The sequence below is a fragment of the Oncorhynchus gorbuscha genome, linkage group LG10 (assembly GCF_021184085.1).
Source record: "Oncorhynchus gorbuscha isolate QuinsamMale2020 ecotype Even-year linkage group LG10, OgorEven_v1.0, whole genome shotgun sequence".
In the NCBI taxonomy this organism is placed as follows: Eukaryota; Metazoa; Chordata; class Actinopteri; order Salmoniformes; family Salmonidae; genus Oncorhynchus; species Oncorhynchus gorbuscha.
The window spans coordinates 56,807,708-56,825,366 of record NC_060182.1 but is presented as its reverse complement, the minus strand read 5'-3'; the positions used below and the strand labels follow the sequence as shown (position 1 = coordinate 56,825,366).

Sequence of the window (17,659 nt, the reverse complement as noted above, 5' to 3'; positions counted from 1 at the left end):
TGCAGTGTTTTTTTTGTTGGCGTGGAGATCCTATAACATTTTCTAAGGCAGCTGAAGTACAGGCAATTGGTTTAGAGCGGGTAAGGGTAAGCACTAAATCAGTGTAGACTGTTTAGTCATCTCTTTGGATGCCAAACCCAATGACTTTTTACTCAAACTGAATCTGTTTTGTTCAAAGGCCGTCTCTAGAGCAGACTGATTCCCCGCTAACCGAAGCACAATTGATAGAGTTTTGTGTTTACGGTTTGTTGCTGGTGTTTAATCAGATGCTTCCTTGTGATTTGTCATGTTTTTTTTTTAGAGTGAATCTGTTTAGGCACTGGAAGTCCCCTGGGACAGTTGGGGTTTAGAGTTGGCCCTTAATAAAGATTACAGAAGAGTATGCGGTTCTGTCGGTCTATACCCAGTCCCTACCCGTTGCCGAGGCACTTCATTTCCTGCCGTAGGGTGACCCTTTGCAAGCACGGGGCAGGGCTAGATCTGCACTAACCTTCGACACGCAATCAATTTGCCATCAAACAAGATTGAGTGCCACTCGCAAAGTAAGACTGTGCCTGGGGCTTTCAGAGACAAAAGCTCTCAACTGGGGAGGGGGGATCAGGGCATGGTTGTTGTGCAGGCTGAAACCTTTTATGGGTCTCTGTCACCCTCCCCTCCACACCCCTGCCTCGGATTCCCTCCCAAGGCACCACTTATAAGATAGAATTTAATTAACAAGACCATTCACTGAGCGACCAGTTGTAAAGCTGAGTTGCAGGCCTGATTTTCTCAATTGCTCCCTTGTGCTCTCCTTGGGTAATAAAATGGGCAGCCAAAGGAGGCTGACAGGGTGAGTGCAAGGCTGTCCAGGATCCATAGTGTCCCCCCCCCTTTTCCCGGGGACTATCTGATGCCCGCATGCTGTTGTCTGTGTGAGCTCAGCCTGGCCCACGGCCCTGTGCAGGCCGTCCCTGCTACAGCTGATGAAGTCATCCTCCAACAGGCCCTGCCTGCCCTGTTATCTTGGGCCACAATCCCGTGAGTGCTGGGGCGGTCTTATCACAACCGCCTCTGCCCCAGTTGTCTGGCTTTTTCTGTCACCCAAGCCACTCTGCGTTTTGGCTGCTTTCAAGCAGCCATTTATGGGATCTTACATTTTATTTTCTCTTTAATTTAAAATTGTTCAGTTTAGCTGTTCTCTGAACTTAAGCAACTTTAAGTTCCACAAGCAAGGTCACGGTGCTTCCTGTCAGCAGGGAAATGGCACAGCATTTGGAACACTGGATAACAAATTATGCATGGCGCGAACAGGACATGACAGTTTAGAGACATTGTAATCTGTAACGTAGCCAAGTTCGTTGTGTGTTTGGAAATTGGACCACTCAAACCATTAAATGCATAGGCCACTTTTACTATTGCACTGCGCTACTTGATCGTACTCAAACCATTTAACTTGATTTTTGAGGACCATATGTTTTTTAGAATGTAAATTCATGGCTTATGGTCTTAAACTATATTTCAAATGATCAGAATAGCACAGAGTTTACTGTTCCAAAGGCGTGCATACACTAGGGCCCTAATAAAATCCCTTTTGTGGAAAGTGCAGGCGGATTCCAGACATTTAAAGCAGAATGCAACTATTTTTACATTTAATTTAGTTGGATAACCACTAAGTGTTTTGAACTTAATTTGCCAAATGTGATCATAAGACATTAACAATATGCATCGGTGATGTTTATTCATCTTTCCTGAAACGAAACAGGAATGAGTCTGTGTGCGAGTATGTCTGGTCTTCACTTTGTATAGAGTTTATACAAATAAAAAAAAGTTTAGTGTGAGAACCTGGAAAAAATTTAGAACGGACACCCGATAAAATGTAACAGAACTGATTCGGGCAAAATAAATCAAACTGATTTGATAGGACCCTAATGCACCATCAGAATTCATAGAAGGGCAGTGCCCTGGGGGTGTGTAGTTTAGTATATTTTTGTTCATCCGTAAGGTGTGTCAATGCGCACTGCTAGCTATGAATTCAATCAGATGGTGTGTGCATGTTTAGGTAAAGACAAATACTGTCCTGTTTGGAACACTGACAAGTAGTGAGTTATTTATTTTTTTGCTCAATCTGATTTGATTGGGCCCATCCGTGCCTATGCGGCTGGTTGTAATACTTATGTCACAACAGCTGTCTTGGTTCATTTATTTTTGGAATGATTTAGCTTAAACTCATCCTCCCTAGACTTTGCCCTATCCCTTCCTCTGCCCAGTTTGTGCATGTGAGAAACATGCTTAGCCAAAGGAAGTAACACCCATTTCAGGCAGAAAGGGTCGCCTATGTTTGGTTTAGTCTCTGGGAAAGACGACCAGCCTGTTTCTACGCTTCATAAAATGGCTGAAGGCAAAGCCCTACTCCTTTATGTCCCTTTCCCTGTGTAATGGGTTTCACATGACTGGTTAGGGGAGCAGCAATAGGAGGGCATAGGCCCACCCACAGGGGAGCCAGGCCCAGCCAATCAGAATTTGTTTTTCCCCACAAGGGCTTTATTACAGACAAATACTCAGCACGCCCCCGCAGACGATCCCACAGGTGAAGAAGCCGGATGTAGAAGTCCTGGGCTGGCTACGTGTGGTCTGAGGTTGTGAGGCCCGTTGGACGCATCTGCCAAATTATCTAAAACGACGGAGGCGACTTATAGTAACAGCTCTGCTAATTGCACGCTCCCTCAACTTGAGACATCTGAGGCATTGTGTGTTGACAACGCATTTTAGTGTCCTTTTGTCCCTAGCATGAGGTGTACCTGTTATGATCATGCTGTTTAACCCTCTAGAGCCAGGGAGGGGAGTTCTAAGCTAGGACATGGAATTGTTTTAAGATGGAATGACCAAGAATCATTTAGCTATTTTGAATTTTAAGACTCCCGGAGGCATCAAAATATAGAGGCATTTCTGCTATTAACCAATGGATGCATTGAATAACAGATTCACTACATGGTACAACCAGCTGGCCAAAACAAAATCTGTCCTAGTGTGTCCTATATCTGAGAGATCAGTAAACAGTTTTTTTTTGCCAAGTTTAGTGTCTAAAAGGGACGTATCTCCATACTTTCATAGAAATAAACTGTTACTGGGAACCTTGAGAAGACCCCTAGAGCAGAATTGAGAATGGCATTGTTCATGAGTAATCTTTCATTAGACTGGTCGTAATACTTTGTAGGCCAAACCGTTGAGACACTAGACATTTTTGTGAATGCCTTTATTTATTTTTCTAGGGATGTCTCATGGTCTGACAAATACGGCTCTAGCTCTGCCACCTTTCACTGCAGATGTGGGGGGTTGACATCTGCAGATGCGGGGGGTTGAGACTCAGCCCATGCAAAAACTCTAGCTATGTTAATTTGATAACGGGGGTTGTGGAAATTGTAGACTAAGGGTTAATCAGCTTCTCTATATGCCAAACCTGTCAGGTGAATGGATTATCTTGACAAAGGAGAAATGCTCACTAATTGGGATGTGACAAAATTTCACAAGCTATTTGTGCATATAATTTTATCTTTTTCAACACATGGAACTTGGACCAACACTTTACATGTTGTGTTTTTGTTCAGTATTGTTTCTCAAGGTGCTTCTGTTTCTCCCGTTTCCTGTGAGTTGTAAGAGTCCACCTGCGACTGCTAAAATAAAAATCTCCATTCACTCGTCCACACGACTCCTTCGAATAGCTCCCATCCCACTCCTTCCAACACTCTCTCTGTCTCATTTTGTTTTTGCTCTAGTCTGAGTCAATTGAGTCTCAGGGCTGGCTGTTGCTGTAGATGGGGCCTAACAATTCGGAGTTGCTGTGTTATTTGTCAGCGTTTTCCCCCTTCATCTTTTAGTTTTTTGACACCGAGCAGGAAGGTGGAGCTGATTCTTGTTCTCTCTGCTTGCATTCTTTTCCTCTCTTCTGAGAGGAATGGCAAGCATTAGCGGCTAGCTGGGGAATTTAGGGTAGCTTGAAGTGCGCTTAACCGATATCACTTAGTTTTTGCAAATGCCTACTGTTAGTGAATTTTAACTCCATTTGATCTACATTAACTGTAGACGACCCCAATCTGCCTTGTGCATATCATGCAGGACTTATTTTTGGAACGTTTAGTCCTGGAATAAAGCCCTGAAAGCTTTCTAGCTCCCGCTCATCTCCTCCATAAATGCTACAACAGATCCATTTTTCAGGCAGTTTGCAACCTTCGACTTCTCCTTGCAAGGCACAAGCTGCAATTTTTTAAATAATAAAAACAAACATTTTTTAAATCAACAATGAATCATTTACCTGTCTCAAACTTGTTTCTCTAACGCTTCTGTAGCTGAGCATTACCCTCCCCTCTGGGCGTATGAGACCATCATTAGCACTACACCATCAAATATGTATAGGGTAGTGCCATTCAGATCCCAAGGCTCTGCCTGTTTCCCCCTGTTTCTCTTGCCAAACAGCTCCAGCAACCTGTTAACATTCTCCTTTCTATTGTCTGTGGAAGGGTGTGCCTGTCTTGTTAACCACCAAGGTAAAGTCAGTCTTGAGTACGAATGTGGCTTAGTCCTCTCAATCTGTAAGCCTTAGCCTAGTTTCACCCTGGCAGTGAGTAGACCTCTGCTCAGCTGACAAAGGTGTTTTTTAAAATGTATTCAGAAGAACAGGTTTGAGTAAATTGAGACTTACGGTCGAGGGTAAATGCAAACGGTCAGGGTACCTTGAAGCAATTTGTGGTGATAGTTGCTGAATTCCACACTGCAGTTGCTCAAGTCAGTGCATCCTTGTCCCGTCTCCTACCCTGAACTTGCCCCCCTCAAACCAGTGGTTGCGTCACAACATCCGGTGATACCGGCAGAGCACCAGGAGGTTGACTGTAGCAGTGTTCTGCAAGTTTGTCTTTCTCTGCTCAATGTTGCCGACTGACTACTACAGTAGGGCCGTGAGTGCCTGTATGAAATTATAGAATTGCATATGGGCAGGTTGAATAATGGCTCTTTTTCTAGAAGTATTTGTTCTGATATTTTGCAGCAAGTTTGTTTTGCTGAAGGATTAGCCTGATTTATCAGTTTGAGATTTGACTAGATTACAAGCAACCACAATGGCTGTTTTTGTGGTTTTTTTTTAAAGGTTTTAATTGGGGAAACAAAAGCTTATTTAACACCATTACACAAAATGAAAGCATAAACAACATTCCCAGGGGGAAAATAATGGGAAATCATCGTGGTCCTAATGAAAGGGTTAGTGTGTTTTCTAGGCACAGAGAATTGATTGATTGTGTGCACTGAATGGAAAGGGGAGCAAGGCCGAGAGGGTGTGGGCGATAAAGAGAATGCATATGTGCTCTGAATGAGGTCTTCTCCCAGGCTGAGGGGAAGGTCAGTTGCCCTCCCTCCCCCCTCAGTTCCACACAATGATCCCTTGTGTTGTAGGGCCAACAACCCACTGTCACCAATGGTACTACCGTGCTAGTACCCACTACAACCGTTGTCCACTCTAAGTAGGGGCCGATAAAAGCAGTGGCCCTTCATAAAGATTACTAGGGAGGAGGGGAGAAAATGTGTTAGATAAGATTACTATAATGGGATATCTGTATACGATGCTCTTGCTGTGTGCAGCAGGCCAGAGTCCGTATCCTCTGGGCGTCTGAATCGATGCAGAGGCACTGGCTGTGTTCTGTCACATTCAGGTGAGGTATCGTCTCGGGGCCCTAATCTGCAGCGACGGACTGCTCCCCGTTTCTCCAGCTCGCCTGGTAGACTGTTTTTTTTTCTTTCTTCCCCCTTCCACCTTAATTTTCTCCTCTCGGAAGTTCACGGATTGCGCTTGACACTGGTTCAAACTGTCGGTGGCGTGAGCATTTCCTCAACCCTTTTCCTTAAATTTTTATTGACCATCTGACACACTCGATGAGTGGCTCTGGTTCCTTTTTCCTCCTCCCCCTCACCACATGCCTCTGCTCGAATGAGTATTATTGCATCGTTTTGTGATCTGGTAAATTATGCACACACAATTTCTTATTGTGCAAAACACTAACATGCTGACTACACTGGCCATGTGCATGTTGATTTTTGTCCATCCACACCAGATGTGATAATGACACGCAGGTTGAAATGTCAAGATGAACTCTGAATCATCTATTAATTTGGGGACGGGTCAAAACAAACATTCACAGACATTTAGTTAGCTAGCTTGCTGTTAACTTAATCTGGGATATAGACATTAAGTTATTTTACCAAAAATGCATACGTAAAAAAAAATATATATAAATCTTTCTAGAATTGAGTCGCACAATTTTCTTTACGGACAATTAATCCACAGATAAAAGGAAACTTAGTTAGTTTCCAGTAATCTCTCCTCCAGCCTTCTTCTGTGGACTTTATATGACGGTTGCCAACTAAGTTTATGGTGCGTTACTGTCACTAACTGGACTCGAGTGTGGACCTCGGTTCATCTTTCAATCACCCACATGGGTATCTACTCCTAAAAAAACAATGAGGAGGGACTTGCAGAGAGCGCTAAATAGAACCAACTTCTAGGTTAGTGCCTGGCCAAGGATATGCCCGTGACTTGCGCGACAGGTTTGGATGAAATGATTGGATAACATTTGTGTGCACTGCAAAATAAATGCGCACAACGCGGGCGGTGTGATCAGCATTTACGAATGCTCAGACCAGTGTCTAGTTTTCCATGGGAATTCTGAATGACTCCCATGCCCTTGACGCTGTCCTAAGCCGTTTTACATCGGCGTGGGGAGAAGTCCGTAACAACTTGCCAGCCTACCTTCTCCGCTCTGTCGAAGTCTGGCACATTCTATGGCTGCTTGCTATTTCCTGCTAGTCCTCTCCCTCTCTGTTTTCTCCTGTGTCTTGCATGGCAGTAATTCTGCCTGAGGGGTACATTTCCTCTTATCTGAAGACCAGTGCTGACATTAAAGGCCTGTTACGGGGCCTGTCTATTTGCATTAGCCCTGGGTCACCCATTCTTCAAACCAGCCTCCCCTGCTCTGAGTTTCTCTAGACAAACCAGACTGCCCTGCTCCTCTCTCATCCCTCCCATCCTCATCAGACAGCCAGCACTCTGAAAACAATCAATGCCTAAACCCTTAAGCATGCCCAGGGACTCTGATGGCTTTCCTGACTCACTGCTGACCGATCAGGGCGGAGATTGTTTGCTTGATGCTATGATATCCTGACCCACTTCTGCACCCCCCCCCCCCCCTCCAAAACCTGATGAGCGCCTTGTTTCAGCGTCAACACGAACTGGTAGTTATTATTACTAGAGGATGACCAGGCAAAGATCTGAGGTTGGTTTTCCATCCCACAATCTCCCATCACAGCCTGTTCATATACAGCCACTGTTGAGCCACAAGTTTTGGCAGGTTCAACCATAGCTGCACAGTGATGTTACCACCTTCTATGTGAAGTTGTCTAGCTGCTCCATGCCCCAAGGCATAATCACATTGCGGCCATTATTTCACTACCGGCATTAAGTCTGTTTCTCTCCGGCCCTGGTGTAAACGCTCCCTGTCATAGCATGACCTCTAGCCCTGCTAATTGAAGCCAAAGAAATGCTGTTGTGCGTCATTGTCTCTTACCCTTCCCACCAATGGATGTGATGGAGAGAGCCCTCTGCTCCTCTCCCCTTCACCATAACAGTAAGTCACAAGGCCGCCTTAATGACCGTTTGACTAACGACATCCAATGGGAAAGGCACAGATTGCTTTTGCCCGGCTCTATGGTGGGGGGGAAAGCCCCATCGAGACAGTGACAGTACGTGCCCTGCTCTGACCTCTGAGTGACTTCATTTTTTTTCTATAGTGCTGCCTTTGAAGGTTTGTAAGACTGCAAGGTGCAAGCATCCTTCACTCTAGGGTAATATGAAGCATGGGTTACGGGGAGATCTTGTGTAATATGTTTTGGGGGTCCAGGAATAATTAGCCATCTGAATGACAGGATGGCATAACCCACCCCCCGTAGGATGTTATGAGGGCGCTTCAGGCTCGGAGGAAGCAGGACTGTTATCTTTTAACACATTACTTCCTCTTCTGACAGCTGGACACTTCCTGTCATTGTGGTGTGGCTGCTGTCTTCCTTGTTCTGTGTTTTGTTTTCAGCCTGCTACTCTGCCCTGGCAAGCACCGAAAGGAAATGCTTCTTCTGGCTATCGTTACAGTCCTTCCAATGGAAACATGTGGCCATGGCCTCTGTCTGCCTCTGTTCCCCTCAACAGACACATAATCAGCCCAACATCCCAGTCCTTTCCTGTTACTCCCCCCTGTTAACTCACATCCTAGAATGCTTAGCAGATGGCTTGTATTCTCTAAAGCAGTGTGGGTGAGCGCCTAAGGGCCAGACTGAAGGTGGGTGGTGCTTGCTTCTCCTGCTGGATCAGCCATCGCGATGAGGAAGTGGGTTAACATAAACAGTGGGTGAGTCTGGAGAGTCGAGCACACAGCACGTGTTTATTTTTTATTTGTATTTTATTTGCTCACATTCCGTGGTATGTGAAGTCTGAAATGAGCTCCCTTGAAAAGGGAGAATAATGGAGGTGTGAGATTAATACCCCATTTGGTTTTTTTAAACTGGTGGGTGCATTAGAATTACTAGTTGGTGAATTGCATCATATGCAGGATTTGCTGAGTGGACCATTGGCATCAAGCACGACCCTTTTCTCCTTATATTACTGTTATTCTACATGAATGTTGGCATGTGGTTGCCAATGGGAGGGATCCAATGGTGTTAAGAGCAGCGTGAGTTTGTATGTTCCGTTACCCTGTGTCGCCGGCTTGTGGTGCTAAGGGCTACATGGCTAGTGAGCACCCTGGGGGTGTCTTCCTAATGTACCTCCACGTGTAGAATACTGAGAGCCCCGCGGCGGCCATTAAAAGGGAAGCCATTATGGCTCTGAATTGGCCAGGCCCTCGTGAGTGCGCTGTCCAACAGCAGACCTCTCCCTGTGCAGCAAACAAGCACTCTCATGCCTCATTGAGCTGATACCGTACCCCCGTTCGCACCCAGACCATAAAGCAGTTCCACATGTGGTGATCTCCTGTTCTAATTTTAGTAGCAGGGCTTAATAGCTCTGCAGAGATCCCGAGGTCTCTTCGTTTTCAGATCTGATAATGGTTAGAAGGCTTTGGCACTAGGAGAGCTAGTCTTTACGTTTCACTTTTTTGCTCAATAATTTGGAATCGGGGGGGGTGGGGGTTGCTGAGATGTTGGCTAGCAATATTGCCAAATTAGCACTTCAGTTCTGCATTAGTCAGTTGAGTCAGGCCTATACGCCTACCTTCTACTCACTGACTTCCACAGCCATGCCGAATTTCCATTTCACTGCCTGTTCTTTTCTTGCCAACAGTATAGGAAATGTTGACTACAGCAGCCTGCTTTGGTCTGTGGCACTGTACACGGACCCAGAGATTCGCCAAAGCTGTGGGACCCAAATGCATGACTGTGTTCCTCCTGTGTGAATGTCTGTTTTCATTGTCTAATTGACACGCTGACCAGCTATGACACATCCTATTGGAGTCGTCATGCTGCCGCAACCCGCTGCCAAGAGGCACATTAAGCCACGTTTGTCAGATTTTCGGCTGCTAGCGCCAGCAACCTCAGAAGCACTGCTATTATTGTCTCTTTCGCTGACATGTTGGCTTCCGTCAGAACACCAACACACTGAATCTATCCAATCCCTGGCTAACTGCTGGAATGCTTCAACTAGCAGGCAGGGAAGAAGTTTGTAGCGATCAGAGGAAAAGGGATTTTAAAATTCCCCTCAACCAGAAAGCTATAAGCACCTCAAATAGTCAAGTTTGGCTTGATACTGGTAAAGGTTCTCTTTGTGCTGTTTCTGCAGTGAGGCGATTCACCCCTTTAATTATTATTATTTTTGTATTGTTGTGGAAGTTATCCACAAAGGACCTGCACAGTGCATGTAGCTGTCATTTCGATATCCTTTTCCTGCCATTAGAAGCAGCTCTGTGCCCGCTCATTGACTGCTATCGAGCAGAACGTGCTGCTTTTCAGAATTGTTTTCTCTACACCATGCAGCCTTACACTTTGTCCCTACCCAATTTATGCAGCTAACTGTGTTTGGGAAGTACTGCGAAGCATCGAACGACCAAACCAAATTTGTGCTGCTGTATTTCCTATCTTGGCTCACATCAGGCCCAGTGGAGAGATGGAGGATTGAGAGGCCTTGTTACTCCAGTCGTTTATTGAGTAGCATATCTGCTCAAAGAACTGGCGCCAGAGGTTTTTACTCCGACTGCTTAGCAGAGTCCTGCAAACATAAATCGTTCACTGGCTCGCCTTGGAAACCACAGTGTCATTCCTTTCAATGGCAGTTTAGTGTTTTTTGTTTTGGCCCAGCAATTACGTCGGCCCCTGAGAATATTGAGGCCTGCCGACGATTTGCCACAGTCATCATCCATCTCACTGGTCAATGCTAAGAGCAGAAATGAATTTCCATGGCTCAATCACCCGCATATTAGATTTTTGTTCACCTTTTTTAAGAGCCCTTTTCTCATACCTTCTGCCGCAAAGCCTTAACTGTTGAAGTGGAGTGTCGCTTTGGATAAAATCGTCTGGGACTGGAAGGGAATGCATTAAGGCAAAATATATGTTCGCTCATGCGCTTTGTGTAGCGGCGCACTTTATCTATCAAAGTGGATAAACGTGTACCTTTGCGAATGCTCTTTACCACCACCGCGGGGGTATAAAAAAAAAGATTAAGCGGCCGTCCTTACGCTTTCCTCATCTGACGTCATGGGATGGAGAACAGCATTCTGGCGGACTGAATCCCTACCTGGATTTGGCTTGGCTTTCGCCTGTCCCAGTTTCTTATCCTTTCTCCTTTTATGTGGTGTGCTGGACACAGTTTTTATCCCCTGACGTAAGGGCTCAGGGTTGTCAAGAGGACGGCCTCTTCCAGAGAGCTGCAGCAGGACGAGGACGAAGCAGTTAATGTCTCTACGGAACTCTTTATTTTTAGACTTACTAATGATCCATTGTCCCAGACCTCATGGATCTTGTTTAGATTGCCGCTCTCTGCCCTTAAACCTGATTAGATTATTCCCCTCTGCTGTTTCCACTGGTTCCTTTCTAGGGCAATTGGAGACCCATGACTCTTCGCAGTTGACTGTGAAATCATGTTTGACTGCAGCCCTATGTCATCTTTGCATCGCTACCAAATAAAATGTTCCTTTCATCTCTTCTCTTTTCCATGCCTGAATCGTCCCCCCTCCTTCAAGCCTGAGTCTCGCCTACCCTAGAACATGACTACTATGACTTGATTGTTTACACCAAGTAGATGAACACGTCACTGCGGTCTGCTCTGTGCGCAGAAATGCACGCTCTCACGCCATCAGAGCCCTTTAGTAAAAGCCTACCTTTCCAGGACCTACACCCCAGGGGTGTACAGCCATGTGGGTGAGAATTTGATCTTACTGCTGATTTTAGCTCTGGTTGACGTGAGGAATTGGCCTGCTAGGATCCAAAGACTGCATAGGGAGAAAAGAATCAGCTCTGAGTCACTGGGATGGGAATTTTGGAGGAGTGCCCTGGTCCTCTTATAGGACAAGTGAAAATCAATTTAGCTCTTTATTTAGCCATCTTACATAACGTATTTGTTAATTGAAAATTGTGAATATTTCACCACGGGTTAATGAGGATGTGTTTGAAAGGATGCACATAACTTTGCAATTTTCTATTGGAGTCTCAGTCTTAAGTTATTTTCCACACAGTCTGTGCCTGTATTTAGTTTTCATGCAAGTGAGGTCAGAGAATTCACTCTCGCATAGGTACGTGGTTGCAAAGGGCATCATTGTCTTAACAGCGTGATTTGCCAAGCCAGGATACTCAGAAATCTGGCAGTGGCTTCTGATTTTAAATTCAATTTTCACCTAACCGCTTGTTGCAATTTCGATGAGGCTCTCTTGTTCAGATATCGGTAAGTGTACTGGAGGCAGGGCATGAAAGGGATAACAAATCCAGTTTATCATCTGTTTTGGGAAAGAACCTGTGTAATGGCGCACCCAACTCACTCCGGTGCTTCGCTAAATCACATTTGACATTGTCCGTAAGCTTGAGTTAATTTGCACACAATCATATAATGATGGAAAGACCTGTTGTCCTTGTTAATACAGACAGAAGAGCTCCACATTCTTAATCATCGCCTCAATTTTGTCCTGCACATTGTATATAGTTGCAGAGCCCCTGTAATCCTAGATTCAGATCATTCAGGGGAGAAAAAACATCACCCAGGTAGGCCAGTCGTGAGAAACTCCTCATGTAATAGGTCAGACAAGTAAAAACTACTTTATGCTCGTCTCAAAAAAAAGTGTAAATACTTTGCCCCTTGATAACAGTGCACTTCTGTGTTGTGAAAGTATTACATGGTTACTGCCCATGTCATTGCATAGTGCAGAAAATACACGTCAGTCAGTTCAGAGGCCTTGCGTTGACAACATTAACCATTTTCACTGTAGTGTCCTAAGTCTTTCAAGCTGTCGGGCATTCCCTTGGCAGCAAGAGCCTCTTGGTGGGTGCTGCAGTGTACCCAAGTGGCGTCGGGAGCAACTGTTTGTAATTCCCATGAGAGATTAACGGTTAATATGATTGGATGTTAATTATTTGACTAGGCTACCTGTATTTGACATTGTTATTTCGCTGAACACTAATGGTTTAATTGTATTTTTGCCAGTGAAAAGAGGCTTGTCAGACGGGGACTCACCCAAATGTATCGCCCCATTGGAAAAAATAAATGGACTTTAAATATGTGAATTATTGTTTGGTGTACCCCGACAGCGTTGTGTACCCCGGTTTGGAATACCTGATCTAGCTGAATCCATTCATAGAGATGGATACAGTACTTTGTTATGTAGGCTCTTTCTATGCCTCAATGTTATAGAAGAGTGAGCTGAAAGGAAGGAAGGACCAAGGACTTGATTTAGGCCTGTTTCTAGGTCTGAATTTTTTTGCCTTTGCTTGACCAGTTCTGTGTTGGCCTACTGTGGGAATGCGCTTAAACAGGGGTAGTATGTATTGGCCTAGTTATTGATTTCACAGTATTGACGGTTAAGCATGAGCTGGGCTATGCTTGACCGTCAGTGACGTTAGTAGGCTTGCGCGGTATACTGGGGTATTTGGAAAGTCCTGGGATGGGTTTTCAATATTAACTATTTCTTTAAGTTTAAATATTTGTAGCTACTTAAGTAAATACCTGTAGTGAACTCGTTTGTCTTGGATAAAGAACATTGCGTTCATTTCAGCAGTCACATTATTGTGTAGCTTATGGTCATCCCAGTCATGTGGTTTACTTGAGTCACTCACTGTTGTGCAGCATGCTCCAGGTGATAATTACAGTATGAAATTCACAAATAAATATTTGCCAGTTATAAGAAATCTAAGTTTGTCTACAATGTGCTAAATGCTCTGATGTTGGGCATTTGGTTTGCTAATTTAGTAGCTAGTTAGTGTCTTCCCAAATCATGCCTTCGGTTGGTAATCCCCTCCTGGCTCAAGAGCCTTGCTGACTATTTGTTTTGTGCATGCAGCAAACTTTGTAGTCCCCCCCCCCCTTTTTTTTCCCCTTCTATAGTTTAGGTCTAACTACAAGATGTTCACAATGAGCTCTTTAGCCTTCTCAATGTAGTTGTACATGTTAGCATTGCAAACCTTCGGATTACAGAGCATCAGTGGGGTTTTGAAACAGACCCCTTGTGTTCAGTGCTGGTATTGCAGAACAGCCCAAAGTCATGACAATCTGGATACTGCCCAAGCCTAGTTGTCTGTATGCTCTCATTCTAAATAGCGCTATCCTAATGCTGTTGAACTGCTTTGTCACTGCATTTAGTTAGAGTTCTCAAACTGTTTTCCTTCCCTATAACAGAAATCTAACTTTTTTTTAATTGTAGTTCATTGAGGGCTGCCTGTGCTAAGACTCGGACTGACATTTTCTTGACACCGACTGGGCTCTGGAGTGGCGCAGCGGTCTAAGGCACCACCTCTGTGCAAGAGGCGTGTCACTGCTGTACCTAATTTGAATCTAAGCTGCATCACATCCGGCTGTGATTGGGAGTTCCATAGGGTGGTGCACAATTGGCCCAGTATTGGCTGGGGTAGGCAGTCATTGTAAATAAGAATTTACAATGACTGCTAGTTACATAAAATAAAAACATAAGTGCAGGAACTAGAAGGTAGGAAAGAGATGAGACTTCTAGGCCAAGGGTGTTTTGGAAGGGGTGAAGTGTCAAGTCAAATGCTGTGTGTCTGTTCTGCCTTTCAGCACAGTGCAGGTGATCTCTAACCGTCACACTGATTGTCCTGACACTTTTTTGTTGTTTTTTGTTAATATCGAGAGTCGAGCAGAGTTCAATTCTCTTATGCAATAGGCAGACCTGGCAATTCGGTGTGTGCAACAGACCCGAATGCTGACTCTGGCACTTTGAAACACAAACTAAGCTGAGTGGGGTGGGCGACAGGAGGCCAGGGGGATCTATTACTACCTCATTTATCCTTACTCACGCACACAGGCGTGATGCATGGACCGCCATACCTTTTCCTCTCCATTCATCCATGGTCTCCTAGAACTTCTATGCTAACATCAAAGTAGTTTCAGATGGCTGTGTGTGCTTCAAACAGCACTGGATAAAGTTGCATCACCTGAATTGCTGTCAGTTCTACTCTCTGTTACTGCCCAAGTTACCCAGCTGTTCTTTCTCCATTTTGGATTGAATGATCCTTAGCCTTTTTTTTTTTCTTTTTTTTTGACTAGCCACACGTCGCCAGGGTGGACAAACACAAATTATTTCATCGCAAGTGCCCAGGCGGGGTCATTTTTAGGTTAGCCCAGCGGTTGGGAAAAGAGTTGGTGCGAGGATTTCGATACCGGTGAAATTAGATGTCAAGTGTTGTGCTTCTCAGGCTGATTGCCCGGCCTCTATGTTAATGTGACATTTTAGCAGCAGGAAATAAAATTAGGCCGGGGGGGAGCCTTTTGTAAAGAGACCGTGCTTGTCAGTGTAGAGGGAGGAACGTTACAAGTTGTTGGCTGTGTTGCCAATTTCTAAGCCTTTCAAACCTGATGAACCCCAGTGCCTGGCCCTCCTACGAATCCCACCCTGGGAGGCTTGAGTCCACACACACACACACACACACACACACCCTATATTCTAGGCAGTATGAACCGCCTCTCCACAGCTTACCTTTTAGCATTTCATCACCACTAAGTCCTGTGACCATACGGCTGCAATAGCCAACCAAAGTCATCCCCATGGTCCCAGCCGGGCCAAATTCATTAGGTCACACCGTAGCCAAACGTTTCACAACGGAAAACAAAAGTTTACCTTTTCTTATTGGACAAATTCTTGTCCCTCCCTGTTTCGGTCAGTTTTCTATCTATTTGAGCCCAATACTTTCCACTAAACCACATACACCCCTTTCTACTCAAACCGATCTGAGAATTGCATAGTTCAACTAAGGCCTGGCCCAAAAAAAGTCTACGTTTAATTGATTTGGTCTGGCCTAAGATGCTTTCAGTCCTTTATCCAGGGAAGGACCTAGCTACTTAGCGATATTGTCTGCACTCCCCATCCCACTTAATTCATAGCTCGACAGCTGAATAGATGTCACCCTAATGGGGAGGACTTATGTCATCTCAGTGGTCTGCTCTTTAACCTTTGAAGTTATGGATCAAACAGATCTGAGATTCTCCTGAGCTTGCTTGCCAGATGTGCCTTTGTCTATGGTCAGGAAATCCTTTTTCAACAGCCACCTTGTTTTTTTGTTTTGTTTTCAGGTCTTATACGTGTGTTTTATAACACCCTCTCTTCACAAGCCCCGCTGCTCTGGGTGATGCTACAGCACTTGAGGGACTGGCATTTGGTGTCTTTCTACCGCTTTCCCTCAGATGGCCTCTTCCTCCGCCTCGGTCGTTGTTGTGATCTCCCATTGGAGTCATGTCCCCCCCCCCACACACCTCCATTAGTCTAAAATAAACTTTCTGAACGATAGTTTGGATAAACCTCCTACAAAGGTGCGGTTTGGGATTTTACCTCAATTGAATTATTAGGCCCATGTCCTCTTTCAGATTTTGCCTAATTTGTCAGGACCAGGCTCGAACATAACAGGCACTTTGGTTGAGGGATGGTTTGTGAACATCAACTGGTGGTTGCCGAATACACTGTCATGGTTTAATGGGCCATGTGGTCAGGGATGTGGGATGCAGCGTGACCAATGGTTGTCCACCCTGTAGTTAAGCTACACGAACACTGCAGCCCAGTCCTTCCTTATCTAGCCCAACTGAACATCATAAATGAATCCATGTCTAAACACCCCCCTGGGGAGACTGCATGTTTCAGCTGTGTGTGTGACTTGGTGTATATGGGATTCTAGTATTTCTGAGGCTGTATTTTCACTATGTAGGCAGTAGTAGTGTATGTGTGACTGGAATTGTCTCTCTGTGGGTTGGTCCCTGCCTTTGGTCCATTTGTTTTACTAGACAGGCTGATCTAAACTGAAGGCACATCTCCCCTTGAACGATTGGCTCTCTCCTATTCCCCGTTCTCTGCTGCTGCATTTCACTAGATGTACCACCAGCATGCTGTCTGAGCTAGCTTTAACCCCTCACAAGCCACAAGTCCTCAATGGTTTGATCGAACACACACATCAATGGGTCGTACTCAATAGTGTACACTAGTGAAACATTTCCAAAAGTTGTGCAGTGGAAAATGAAAACGAGTTCTGATGGTAACTTTCCCATGTCACTCCGCTCTGGACCGACTCGTTGACTATTGTCTTGACGACTGTTTTCTGTAGCTTTTAGTTTTGTTCTGCGTGCAATCCTCAAACTGCATGTTGCTTTTGTCTTTCAGAGATCAACAGAGTGAGGAAAGAAATGTACAGTGACACCGCGAACGGCCTGGTAGAGAAACACCCTCTGGATTTACCTGAGGCCCTGGGACCGATCATTCACCTGCAGGAGAAGCTCTTTGTGCCTGTAAAAGACTTTCCTGACGTAAGTGATGACACACTAATATGTATCTGCATGCACACTTAAACACTACGTGATCACACAGGCTACTTTGTCCACATGTGCAGTTTTGGATTTAGCCCCATCGGTGACTACACTGAAGGACAAAGGAGTCTTCTGTCCCTATTTTCTTCCAACTATGACTCCCTACTATCCTTCTTTACAAAGAATACCATTGAATGCTACTTTGCCTTGTAGCGTTGAACTACTCGAATGCCACATTTTCACTCCACGTAGCCTGTTTGATGTTGCGGTATCATTAAAGGCTGCCTCTAAAAGGAAAAGCACACTTCCAGCTGTTTAGAGTTAGTTACCCAAATGGGCAGAGAAAGAAGGGAGAGGAGTGGGTCAGGAGGAGGGGGGATGATGTTAGACTACCTTTCTAAAAATACACGGGAAGTTGAAAATTGACGGCTTACCACCTGAGCCCTGAATAGCCCCTGGTAGCGTCCAGCATTGAGACTGGACGGGGTGGAGAGGATGGTTATAGCTGGATAGAGGGCACTGCAAAGACCACTCTGGATAGGAGCAGACTGGCACTGTTACTCTAGCTGCAGACGTCATGGGGGGGCACGGTGAAGATGTCGGAGATGTGTGCTTGTGTGTACACTGACTGTGAGGAGTTTGACAAGTGGGGTCATG

At 45.1% G+C, this 17,659-nt stretch overlaps 1 protein-coding gene across 3 annotated transcripts in view; it reads left to right on the top strand.

Annotated features, from left to right (window-relative positions):
- qkia (QKI, KH domain containing, RNA binding a) overlaps window positions 1–17,659 on the top strand; it is a 79,740-nt gene that overhangs the window by 4,262 nt on the left and 57,819 nt on the right. For all 3 annotated transcript variants that reach the window (XM_046366437.1, XM_046366435.1, XM_046366436.1), the window contains exon 2: window positions 16,860–17,002. In XM_046366437.1, coding sequence (XP_046222393.1) covers window positions 16,860–17,002 — 143 coding nt within the window. The remainder of the gene's footprint in view (window positions 1–16,859; window positions 17,003–17,659) is intronic.